Raw genomic sequence first — 12,893 nt, 5'->3', positions numbered from 1 at the left:
TAAATTATTATTATTGTTATTACTTGACTGGATTCGCCTTCGTGTTTCTTAACCAAGCTGAGGAATTTTAGCATGCAAAATGGGTGAATCTTCCACGAGGCTAACTCTCCCGCTGCCTTTTAAGAAGAAACCCTCACACATATAACTGGATAACATGTTCTTTTCAATACCATGCCTTGCCATTTAATTCTGAAATAAAGCCTCACTCTCCCGGAAGTACCCCGGATCACGTCGAGTTCTCAACCCTCGCCTGGCGCTAAGCAATACCAAGCCAATTCCAGGCGGTTAGTCGCGCTTAAACCCGGCTGCGGCGCATGCGCAGAGTGGGACCGGAGCCACTACTATGGAGAGGAACGCCGCGGAGCGGAGAGAGCGGCGACGGAATAGCGCTCGCGACGTCTTCGAACACCTTCGCTCCCGCTCTGGCTGGTTCTGGGTCCGGGGCAGAACGAGGCCTCAGCCATAGAGATGGCCAGGTGCAAGCGGTTCCGGGTTACTTCCGGAAGATCCCGCCTCTCCCTTCCCTTTCTCTCTAGAGAGGAGGAAGGGAAGAAAACAGAGCCGAGTTCGCTGGCTTCGGAGCGCGCTGGGCCTTGCCCAGTCAGCTGCTTCTCCCGCACCGGAGTAAGTTGAAGGAACGAATACCATTCGGGGGGGGGGGGGTGGAGACTTTTTTTTTGGGGGGGGGAACGGTTTCTACGTGGCCGTTCTCCCGTTTTCCCCTCAAGATTCTCGCTTGGAAGCAAGCGGGGCGCCAGACCCGACGGGTGTGTGAGGGAAGGGAGGGGTCGTTTCTCAGATACTCGAGGTGCTGGGGGGGGGGAGCGGCTGGGCCTGAGGTACTTGTTCATGGGGGGTGGGGGTGTTAGAAACTCTGGGGAGTGGCAGGGTGGTAGACTCGAGGGAGGCTCCCGGCGGTCGCGAGTGCCTTGCGGGGCTTCTGGTGGGGCTCGAAGGCCTGGGAGATGCTCCGGGTACGGATTGCTGATAAGGAACAGCAGCCCTTGTGACGTCAGTGGTGTTGGGGGGGCGGATTGCTGCTCTGGTAGCTTAGCGGCCACCAGAAAGTTGCCTCGCCAGCGCCGGCGATGCCCGCGTGGACTCGCGTGTGCTGCCAAATCCTTCGAACGGAGCTGTCTGCAACACAGGCAGAAAGAGCTTCTTCCCAAGGCCGCGCTGGATGGTTGCTCGGTTTCATTAAAAAATAAAATAGAATGTGAAGGTTTCATTCTGTATCTGGTGGGCCACTTACGACAGGCAAGGTTCTACCCGAGAGCAAGCCCATTCACGATTACTGTACTGGGGAAATGCTTTATCCGTGGGGCATGGTCTGCGCACGGTGGTGGGGATGTTTTAAGGTTTTAAGATTGGACTTCTTGGAAAAATTGTGTAGCAAGGTATCTTGGAAGGGAACACACAGATGCTTATATGTACGCTGGTACTAGTAGCCTAAAACGAGGACACCGTTAAGGTAGGCATATGGAGATCGGTGAAATCAGTGGGGCATGTTTGTTGTTTAATGTGGTTAGGTATGGAAATGACGGAATTGTAGCTTTTCTGGATCAGAACAAACAGGTAGCATCATGTTTCCAACCACAGTGGTTAGCCACATGCCTGTAGGAATCCCTGTAGGGCAGAGTCATTTAAAAAATGTAGAAATTTTTCCTTTTTATCATGTTAGGGTAATTGAAGTTGCCCATTACTATGCTTTCTTCATCCGATACCTTCTTTACTTCATTCCTTATCTCCAGATCACTCTTGAGTGCTTTGAACAGGGAGATGATAATTTGTGCCTTGTATTATATTGCTTTTGGGCCCTGATTTAAACATATAGGAGAACAAGCCTTGTTGAAGATGAATCAAAATGGAAGGTTACCTGCGGACAGTAACTCCTACACCAGCAGCCTTTTGGGGTTTGAGTAGGGGTGATCTAAGAAGAGAAGAGGAGGAGGAGTTTGGATTTGATATCCCGCTTTATCACTAACCCAGTTCATCTTGAAAGGCTCCTGAATAAATGGGAACTTCTCACAGTGGAGGCTAAAAAATCCATACTAGAACTGGTAATGTTTAACTTTTTCATAAGTGATCTGGAGTAATGGATGAGCAGTTCACTAGGTTTGCAGACACCAAGTTGTTCACGAACATGAGGAAATTTCTAAGAAGTCTAATGAGGTGAATGAGCAACAAAATAGCAAATAATAGCAAATAGTTATGAATAAATTGGTGCCTATTAGCGCAAAAAGACTTAACCATGTTCACATACATACTGACTTTCTCTGAACTGCTAGCAGCTGGTCACCTGGTGAAATTGAGTGGCAGTAGATTGAGGATGAGCAAAATAACATTTTACAGGTACTTCCCATCACACATAATTGTGTGTGAAAAATGGCCACAAGTTTAGATTGCTTTAAAGGGGGATTAGACAGATTCATGAAGGACAACTCTATTAATGGTTCTTAACCATACAGTAATGGCGAAATGGGACCTGCTGTCTTGCGGGCTCTGCTTATGCAAATATAGACAGATTGGCTAGTGGAAAAGTGGGTCTTAGACTCAGATCTATAGAGTTAGAAGGGGCCAGCAGGGTTATCTAGTTAAGCCTCCTGCAATGCAGGAATATTTTGCCCAATGTGGGGCATGTATCCAAGACTTGTGATAGTAACAGTCTTGTGCAACTGGATTCAGCATATTCTTTTATTTATAAAATTTGGAGGCTTCATTGGATTCTATACAAGTTTAATTTTTGAAGGGAAAAACTCCACTTGGACTGTTGTTTGGCACATTATTTTATTGGCATATTGTTTTATTAAGTTGGGAGGTGTCCTTAGAATCTATAGAAGTTTTAAATTCTGAAGGGAAAAGAATGAATTTACTCTTATAGAACAGTTGGCTCCTACTCCTTGTTCAAAAGTGGGATCTTGTTTATAGAGGAAAACATAAATATTTCTAACATTATTTTTATGATTGATTAGTCTTTATTTGCTTGTAGAGTTGTTGTGGGTTCTGTTTATGAACATTGGGCATTTCAAAGTAACGTATCTGGTCTGCTTAGGCCTTAACCCCCACCCCCCTTTTAAAGATCGTGAATTGGAAATATTAAGAGTGCCTACCTTGCTTTCCCAATTCATCTGGAAAATAATAAATACTAATTTTGATGTGTCTGTGCTTGTGAATATTTAAGGAAAATTATGTTGTAACAACATGTTATTGCCAAAAATCACTTGGAAGTTATCAGCTTGTAGTAATGGCTAATATACGTAAACCTTATGACTTACTTTAGTTGCCTGATTTCAGTTGTTTTTTTAAATAATAGGTAGAAGAATACATGTTTACTTTCAGCATAGAAGAGCATGTTCCCAAATTCTTCTAACTTGGGTCATCCACCCTTCCCACTAGAACATCAACAATACAACTTCTTCATTAATCTTCCAGTGAACATACCTCCTGTTCTTTTTCACCAGCAATTCCAGAGTACAACGTAAGTATGGTAGAATTTTAATCTGAAATTTGCTGCCAGAAGCAAATTTTAGATTTTTAAAAAGCCTATTTGCAGTGTTAACATTATCACATAAACAACCACAGAGAAGCAATTTAAAGCTTTAGGTTTGCAGTGAAAATAAAGTTTGAGTAATAAACTTGAGTAGTTTGTATTTCATCACAGTACTGAATGGTAGCATGCATGTTCACTTTATTACTTAAGTAATTACTGTATGAATGTTTAAATTTAAATTCAAAACACTGGCCTGAATAATCATACTGCATTTTAATCTTCCTAGAACTCCAGTAAGTGGTAATCTACTGACCATCCCACCTGTTTCACCTCCACCTTTTGCCTATAGAAATGGCAGCCCAGTGCATACATCAGCTGCACCTGCATCATTCCGAGGCAGAAAGTAAGTGCATTCTGTGGTTCTCTTCCATGTTATGTTCCCTTAGAATAAAGCACTATAAAATAATATAAATATAATACTGAAGTGGCCCCCTATTAAAGGTGTTACTCTTTGAGACTTTTTATGACACTTTGCCCACATTTTGTTTATTATGATGCCTATCTTGTTTATTGTGATGCCTGTCTTGTTAGATGCTGACACACTCTCAAAATGGGAAGTTTGGAGTCATTTCCCACCCAGCTGTATTTCTCCACTGTTCTCAAGGGTGCATATTGCTATGTGTTTGTGGCACTGTTCATGCGTTTTTTTTCTATTTGCAACCACAGAAAAGCTAGGGAGTGACTATTCCCTTCCCATACCCACAAGGGAAAATGGCTGTGAACACATCTGTTGTAGCTTTGGTAACTTTACTGAAAACAATGGAGTCATACAATATGCAGATAAACAGAAGAGACCCTGGCATTTTTTAGGTGTTGATCCCTGAATCTTTACTGGTATTTTCCAAGTTAATAATATTTTCAAGACCACCAGAAGCAGTATGCTGGACTGGATAGGCTTTTGGTCTGATCCGGAAGGGCTGCTCTTATGAAAATGTGTGAACCAGTTTTACTGCTGGACTGATAAGGGTGAAGTGTGTGAGGAATAAGAACTGGCTAGTAGACTGGATCCTGAGTCGTCATCGTCCCCCATGGACTACTTCCTCTTCCTTCCCACTTTTATCACAGGGCACACATTGCACACAACTTCTCACTGTAGCACTCTCTTCAGATTCAAAACTGCTCTCTTGAATAGGAAGTATTTCAGAATGAGAACTGTATTTGCTGTGCATAAGAATGGCTTGGCAATTTGATTTAGCATTGTCTTTCTATGGGACACAAATTGAGCACTTACACATTCATTTGAGAGTTTATTTGCATCATATCAAAGTTGGGCATTCCTCTTTAAAAATAATACACAGTCTTGCTAGAATATTCACAGTGATTAATTGGTAGCATTGACAGTTCAGTCCCCCGTCCCCCCGCTTGCATATTTAAGTACTGAAACTGGAATAGTCAAACCCCTCTTACATTTTTAGGAGGCTGAAAGAGCAGGATGTTCCTTATCAAGTGAAGCGCCAGCGATTTCATTCACCTCATCATGAATCTGCTTCAGCTAACCAAGTAGTGCCTTTACCAGAAGATCACAGGCGGTCATTCCCTGGATCAATTCCTTCGCCATTATTTCCAGCACATTACATCTCTGATTTGACGGGATGTGTGCCACCCTTACAAGAAGCTTCATTTTCTGACCTTATAGAAACTGCACTCCCTGTGGCCAAAGATAAGGTAAAATTGAGAACGGGTGCTCTTTTCCTTTCTATAAAGTTTTCTGTGCAAGACAGTGGCTCCCAAATCCTGGGCTGCAAGAGGAGCTGAAGGGTATCTTAAAGCAGTGTTTCCCAACCGGTGTTCCGCGGCACACTAGTGTGCCGCGAGATGTTGCCTGGAGGGAGGCGGGCGAGTCCAAAAAAGGTTGGGAAACACTGCTCTAACACACGCCAGCCGGGGTCTGCCTCCACGTTGCATCAGCTTCCTCGCTCTCGGCGCTCTGCTTGCCAGCCTGGTGGCCTCTGCCCCGCCCCGAGACTGGAAGGGAGGGGCGGGCCTTCCACTGCGGCTGCGTCTCTGGCTCTTTCGACTCATTCCTCCTCCGAGTGGGCTTGAAAGAGCGGCCGATGGATGAATCGGCCGGCGACCCTGAAGCCTTGTGCAAAGTAGAGGAGGCGGAGAAGCGACGGCAGGGAGCTTAGGCGCTGCATCCGGCACATTGCGGGAAGTCAAGATGGCGGCGGGTAAGTGTGGGAAGCAGCTTTTTCCCTCCGCCGCCCCCCTCTCACCGGGAATAAAGGGGGCCCCGCTGGGGGGTGACGTTGTAGAACGCAGAGTTCTTATTTTGGGAAGGTTTGAGGGGTCGGACTAAGCGGGTTGGGGGCTGGTCTGGGTTTCCGCTCCCTCCCCTCCCCACGGAGTGTACCTGCGGTGCAAGGAGGCGCTCTGAGCCACTGCTCTGGGAAAGGAAGGAGGGCGAGGCGGCCTGGCCAAGTGCAGGGGAGACCCGTAGTGGGGAGCAGGGGGAGGAGGAGGCACCGAGGAATGGAGGCGGGGGAGACTCCCTCGCTTTGCAGAAACTGCAAAAAACGAGGCAGGAATTGGGTTTGTTTTTGTAGCTCAGGACGTGCTTCGCTTCTGGTGTGCCTAAGGCGGCCGCCCCAATTCTCCCCTAGCCCGTCTTTCCAGGTGCTGCCCCCCCCTCCACAAAGGGCCATAGAACTGTAGAGTTGGCAGGGGTCCCAAGGGTTTCTCTTTCAAAAAGGAAACGTGGGTTAAAGTGGCGCCGCCGCCCCCCACTCACTTTCCTGCTCTGGCTTCCCTAACAGTTTTCCGAGTTGCGTCACTGGATCCAGCCCCCTTTTCCACAGGTGACACGGGGCTGGAGGGAGGGAAAGAGGGCTTTACGTCGCGCACAAAGGCAGCCTCCTAGAAGCGCTCTGGGCCGGCGCCGTTTCGCCGAAGGCGCCGGAGGACCCCCACCCTCAGCTCCTTCAGAAAGGACTGGAGCGGAATAGCCCTTTCTCTTCTTCCCCAACCCTTGTCGTTGGAGGAGTCCCTCAGTCCCTCGCTTTGCTGCCTCCTCCCCCCCCACCCCCAAAGCTTGGAGGTTCCCCGGCAAGGGGGAGGGAAAAAAATTGAAACTTACACTTTTGTGCGTCCCTCCCGGCGTGACGCTGCGCGCTGACGTCACGGGGCTGTAATGGTGGTGTGCCTCAAGATTTTTTTTCATCAAACAAGTGTGCCTTTGCCCAAAAAAGGTTGGGAAACACTGTCTTAAAGAGCCAATGTGTTGGAAACATTTACACCGAGTCTTGGAGCAAGGATGACTCTTTGAGCAAGTATAGATTTCCACTACTGCCGTCAGTCAATAACACCCTTCCCAAGGGAGGGAGGGAGAGTGTGTTGGGATTCCTTGCCGCAGCCAGTGTTTTTTGTAAAATAATAATAATAAATAGTTAAAATATAATTGAAGAATGCTGGGGAATGTGCATCTGAATTGTCACCTTTGCCCCTGACTGCAATGGGAATGGCAGAATGTTGAAGGATAATAGTAAATGATTTATCCTGTGGTTGCAAAGAGGATGCCTGCTTCTATTGTGGGAGCAGATTGAAGGAACACTGCTTTTAATAGTAAAACTTCCACAGTGCTGATCGTGTTCAAGCAGCAATAGTAATACTATGCAGCCATGTATTATTGCAGCAAGAACAACAATTTTAATTGTCTGTGTGCTGTCCAATAACAGATGTTTGTCTGTAGAATAGCAAAGTTTAGTTAGACCAGTCTCACTAATCAGGCTCCTGCTAAATCATTTATTTACAGTGAATTCTTGTATGACTTTGATAGGTGATTTGGGGGGGAAACCTTTTTAAAAGTGTGTGTGTACACAAATGTATTTACTATATATGTATAAGCGATCATACTGATAGTTGTATAGTAAATGCTGGTTTGTTTTTTGCACATGTTTAGCTAAGTCAGCAAATACTGGAATTATTTCAAGTGTGTCAACAACAAACCTATGACTTGAACAAAAAAGAGCTTTGCCGAACACAACTCCAGAGAGAGATTCAGCAGATCTTTCCAAGTATGTTATCATTCCATATGTTTCTGACACTCAAATAGTCATGCTTTTAATTATTCCCTTCTTTTAAAGAATAAGATTTTATAGTATAGTTCTTTCCTTGCAGATAGTAGACTCTTTTTGGTTGGATCCTCGCTAAATGGATTTGGTACTCGTAGCAGCGATGGTGACCTGTGTCTGGTGGTTAAAGAGCAGCCAGTAAGTACTAGAAGGAAAACCTGCTGTCTGTGAAAATAGCTTTCCAGGATTCTTAGCTTTTTTCTGAGAGAGGTTGGAAGGAGAGCTGCGGTGTAGGAAGGGGCTGTGATGCCAGAGATCTTTAACAAATTTAGTTAAAAGGAAATTAATGGAATTCTAAACCTGAGTCTTTTTCTTTTTGCATTTTCTGCCCATGCCTGATGACTTGGGCCCCCAACAAATCATGGTCAAGTGCAAATATTTTTATACTTGTAGAACGGTGGTGAAGAATTGGCGAAATTGGTGAAATCATGGTCAAGTGCAAATATTTTTATGCTTGTAGAACGGTGGTGAAGAATTGGCCTGGTCCTTATCTCCCTTAACCCTTACAAATATGATGGGTGGGCAGGGCCACCCACCCAGCTTTCGATCACCTGACATCACAAGGACTTCAGAGTGGCATGCCTGTCTTGCAAAGAACCCTGCACAGTGCTTAGAACTACTTCAGATCAGTTAATAATTGTTCTTTAAAGCACTCCGAGCTCTTTGCAAGTCTCTTCAAGAATTGACTGGCTATGGAGTTCCCAGGGATCCTGCTTTTCTGCTGTGATCAACTGGCTGTGGAGTTGCCCATGGAGAACTCAATTGTGCAACTGATCCTAGCTGGTTTATTTTCACTGCCAATCAGCTGATTAGTGAGACAGCAAGCCATGCCACATGTGGGATAGGTGGACGTGGTTTGGAGGAAGCAGCCAAGTTGGAACTGGTTGCCCCCAGGACAAAGGTTCCTCATCCGTATGGTAGAGCCAGTTCATATTGCCTGGCTGTTCCTTCTGCCTACTGGGCAATCAGATGCATAAGGTCACATATAGCCGCCCCACCAAAGGTATACTTGCAGGATTTATGTACTGTATACATTCTTTTCTGTATGTGAAGGCAGAAAACAAGACAGCTGACAAAAGAAACTGAATTTATATTTAAGATGAGGGGAGGCACACTTCAGAGGAGCAGAACCTGTAGCAAAACCCCCCAAAATGAATCTGCTTCTCTGTAGCTGAGAAGAAAAAAGGGCAATTAGTGATGGATCATGTGCATTTTTTAAAAAAAGAGTACCTCTTAATAGAATGGAAACTTCACCAGATAATTTGAATAAAATAATCACATTTCTGGAACCATACTATCACTTAGATTAACAATGTAACTGCATTACACGCTGCATTAGCTTTAATCGTGCTTTTAAAAAGACCTACTTGCATTATTCTCATTCCTCATGAAAGCTGTTAATGATTAGCAATACTCATTATGCAAATACACCTTATTCAAGTAGGGGGTTAAGTTGTATTCCAGGAAGGGTAACTTAACTCACAGTGTCTCTCTTTAGTTCTGATAATTTTTTTGTTTTCTAATCTTAAGTGAAAAATGGTGTGTGAGCATAACAAGTATTTTTTATGTAAATAACAGGGCAAGATCGCTCCGATTATTTTATTCCCGGTATCCCACACTCCCAGTATTATTTACAGATAGGTAGCCGTGTTGGTCTGCCATAGTCAAAATAAAAAAATTCCTTCCAGTAGCACCTTAAAGACCAACTAAGTTAGTTCCTGGTATGAGCTTTCGTGTGCATGCACACTTCTTCAGATACACCAACTGAAGTGTATCTGAAGAAGTGTGCATGCACACGAAAACTCATACCAAGAACTAACTTAGTTGGTCTTTAAGGTGCTACTGGAAGGATTTTTTTTATTTTCCCAGTATTATTATTATTGTTGTTATATTATAATTATTATTTATTAATTTATATGCTGTCCTTCATCTGTAGATATCAGAGTTGTTCATAATATAAAAATACAAAATACATAATAAAAACTAGAACAAACCAAGCCAATAACCCCTCCCTCCAAGGTACTCTGGCCTGGAGCCATGTAACATTTAATACCTTAAAACTTGCACTATGAACTGAGCACTCGAAAAGATAACTGATGGAGGTGCTGTATTATCAGAGTTACAGAATATAATTTGGGGGCCTGGGGTGGGAAAAACCCCAATGTTATATCCAGGGAATGAAACACACACACACACCAATTATCTGTCCTTTAATGATACCTCCAAACTGGACTCTTTACTTGGGGTATGTTGTAGGACCTGCCCTGAATGGGACCATCCCCACATCCCAGTGTGTTTTTATCCAAGCACCGATCATTTTAACCCTTTTTCTTGTTTCATAAATGATACATCAAAGTTAGGGATGCTTAGGTTGTTGCAATGGTGGATGTAGAAAGATGTGATCTTTTAATTAGATTCTATTTAATTTCATGTGTTTTTAACAGATGCCTTCACTGGTTTGTTTTAATAGATATAAAATATTCAGGGTTGTATTCAACACTGCCATTCTACTTGCACAACAAAACCTCCCCCTCTTCCCTGCAGCCCCCTGCACACCATCCAAAACTGCTGCAGAAGGTTGGGGGACCCTCTGAAGCAGATTGTGTGGGTGTGTGAGAAGAAGAGGGGAAGTGGAATGCAATTCATGCACTTTTAGATACAACCCTCACTCATTTCCTGAATGCATCTGAGTATTATTGGACGTAATTTATTTCAGATTAATCAGAAGACTGAAGCAAGACACATACTCAGCTTACTCCAAAAACACTTCTGTCGGAAGCTTTGTAAGTTCTGGACTATGTTATAGTGAAATGATGGTTGGCTAATGCTTTGTGATATGCGCTAATGGGCAAGAAACCCTTACATGAAAAAGTTTAAATTTAACTTAATTAAGACTGCATTTATGACTGCCCAAGTGAATGGGTTGGATTTGAGGTTCCCCGCAATTCATTATTTGAGGCATATCTATGCTGCCGTTCATCACTGGTACCAAGGTGGCTCACAACACTGCAAATACATTTCTCTTAAAATCAGCGCACAAATACAAAAGCTGTAGTAAAGCCGCCCAATTGTACTAAATGTTTGACATAATCATAGTTGGTGCTTACGTTCTTTTGGAAGAGGTCTGACCTGGGGGTGGAGAGAAGGAGGAGAGTTGGCAGCAGCTTCCCCTCCCCTCTCTTGGACACTGGTGCGCACGTGCACCCCCTGCGCCACTTTGCAAGGTGAGCTGCAGTGGGCTCCCTCAACACCCTTTGGGGGATGACCCACGCATGTGCCCTGGGCGGCGTTAACATACGCTCCGCCATTGTTCCCTTCTGGTTATCTCAAGATGGATCTCAGTAGACTGGTCACATTCTACAATGCCAAATAAGGGCATGGATGGTGTTCCTGCTGTTCTTGAGTTGTTTAAGACTTTATAAGGAAACAAAAGAACATTAACCTTGGATTGGTAGCAAAGTGGCAGCCAGTGCAGTTATTTCAGAAGTGGGGCTCATGGTAGGTAGCCGCACTCAACAGCACAGCTTCCACATTCTGTGCTAGCTGCAGCTTCCAAACCAGCTTTAAGGGCATAAAGTGTCTTATTAAGGTCATCTTTCAGTGTGCCCAAGGCATTAATCTGCATGCTTGCTTAGTGTTTTTTAAAAAAACAACTGCAGTCGGTCTTGAACTTGGAAATTAATGAGATCTGATGGTTGACCAAATACAATTTTATCCATGAACTGAATAAGAATGATTGAAATGTGTGCATGTTTGGTGCAGTACAGCTTAAGAATTGCTGTGTCATAAAACCCTTTATCTAACTCTTATCTAACCACGGTAAAACAGTGTAATTGCTTTGCCCAAATGCTGTTTAATATATCTGTGAGATGTACTTTCCCCCCTTCCCTTTCAGCAAACTATATTGAGAGACCTCAGCTGATTCGAGCAAAAGTGCCAATAGTGAAGTTCAGGGACAAAGTCAGGTAACTATAATTTCCATTAGTTTTTAGATCTTGTTCTTGAAAAAATGTGCTGGGTTCTTTTTTATTGTGTGGCATAGTTCTTAATAAGATAATGGTTACTGTTACCCAACCCACTGTATGCCCCTGTTGTATAATCAGTGGGAAATGAATCAAAAGTGAGTTGTTGTATATGAATTTCAGTGGGGCTTAAGGTATGTCCTGGTATTTTGATATGCTTGCCTTTTATGCTGTTAGATTTTATTTATAGCAGAGTGATTCTCTGTGTGACAGCTGATTTAATTTCTCCAATAAATGGCTTCCATAATAAATGGATTGTCTTCCATTCATTATTTTGATACAATATAAAGGGGCCCTAATTCACTTTAGAGCTGGAGAGTAGGTTGAAAGGCGTACAGTGGATCTCTTCTTTCTGCTTTGCCATGTCTTTGTGGGAGGTTGTACTTCATCAGAATCCCAATGTGGCTAAAACACAAGTTTTCATGTCTGTGTTTACATCTGATTTGCATTCTTTATAGAAATAGCAAAGGTCTGCAGGGGTTGCTTCTGCTTTTGTTTCAGCTGATTCTTCCAGCTTCTCTCTTAAGACTTCTTCTATTAAGTCTCTGTTTTTGTTTTTTCCTGTCTTTCTGTGTCTGTCTTACTATTAACTGTGCTGTACCTCAGTGATAAAGCACAAACTTTGAACGCAGAAGGTCCAACCCCTAGGTCAACACCTCTAGTTGAAAGGATCGGGTGGCAGGTGATGTGATATACTAGATGTCTGCCAGAAACCCTGGAGAGCTGCTGCTAGTGAAGTAGCCTATACCGTGCGAGATGGCTCAGTCATCTGAGCCTTTAGAAGGCAGCTTCCTATGTTCTTAAGGCTGCAAGCTATATTCAGTGATGGTGTGAGACAGCACAGAGGGTTTTTGGGTAGTATAAATAAAGTAACTACGCGATTGTCACCATTCAGCCCTTTAGCATAACACATTCATTTTTTATGTAGCAGCATTTTTTTAAGCATTCACTTAACTAGAAGTTTGTTTGTATTCTATCTTCCTTGACCTCTAAAGCATGTTTTTTTAAAGCTTTTCTGTTATTGCCTGGTTGGTGGGGATAAATCTTCTTCACCCACATTTTATTTAATCTTGGTTATGAAATACTCCCTGGGAGGATGGCTGAATGGTGAGAGGAAGTGCTAGATTGGCATGTTGGCCACTGGAGGTCCCCTGGGGCAGCAGTGGAAAGCTCTGCCACTGTCCTGCTGCTGGTGGTAAGAAAAATAGGATAGAGCTCCAAGCAGCAGAGTTTTAAGAAATTGGTTAAAAT

At 43.7% G+C, this 12,893-nt stretch overlaps 1 protein-coding gene across 4 annotated transcripts in view; it reads left to right on the top strand.

Annotated features, from left to right (window-relative positions):
• Positions 1 to 475: 475 nt before the first annotated feature.
• The window catches only part of TENT2 (terminal nucleotidyltransferase 2), a 36,223-nt gene continuing 23,805 nt past the window's right edge, over positions 476 to 12,893 (top strand). Inside the window, exons 1-9 of one of the 4 annotated variants that reach the window (XM_082191964.1) lie at positions 525 to 624; positions 2,084 to 2,172; positions 3,314 to 3,478; positions 3,777 to 3,893; positions 4,966 to 5,215; positions 7,449 to 7,563; positions 7,667 to 7,758; positions 10,337 to 10,403; positions 11,516 to 11,585. In XM_082191964.1, the coding sequence (XP_082048090.1) occupies positions 3,351 to 3,478; positions 3,777 to 3,893; positions 4,966 to 5,215; positions 7,449 to 7,563; positions 7,667 to 7,758; positions 10,337 to 10,403; positions 11,516 to 11,585 (839 nt within the window). In that variant the 5' untranslated portion in view covers positions 525 to 624; positions 2,084 to 2,172; positions 3,314 to 3,350. Of the gene's footprint in view, positions 625 to 1,081; positions 1,263 to 1,449; positions 1,472 to 2,083; positions 2,173 to 3,313; positions 3,479 to 3,776; positions 3,894 to 4,965; positions 5,216 to 7,448; positions 7,564 to 7,666; positions 7,759 to 10,336; positions 10,404 to 11,515; positions 11,586 to 12,893 lie in introns of those variants that run through there. The other 3 variants (XM_082191963.1, XM_082191965.1, XM_082191966.1) reach the window with 3 other exon arrangements.

This window comes from Podarcis vaucheri (genome assembly GCF_965113315.1).
Source record: "Podarcis vaucheri genome assembly, chromosome: 11".
NCBI lineage: Eukaryota > Metazoa > Chordata > Lepidosauria > Squamata > Lacertidae > Podarcis > Podarcis vaucheri.
This window is presented reverse-complemented; position numbering and strand designations above follow the sequence as displayed.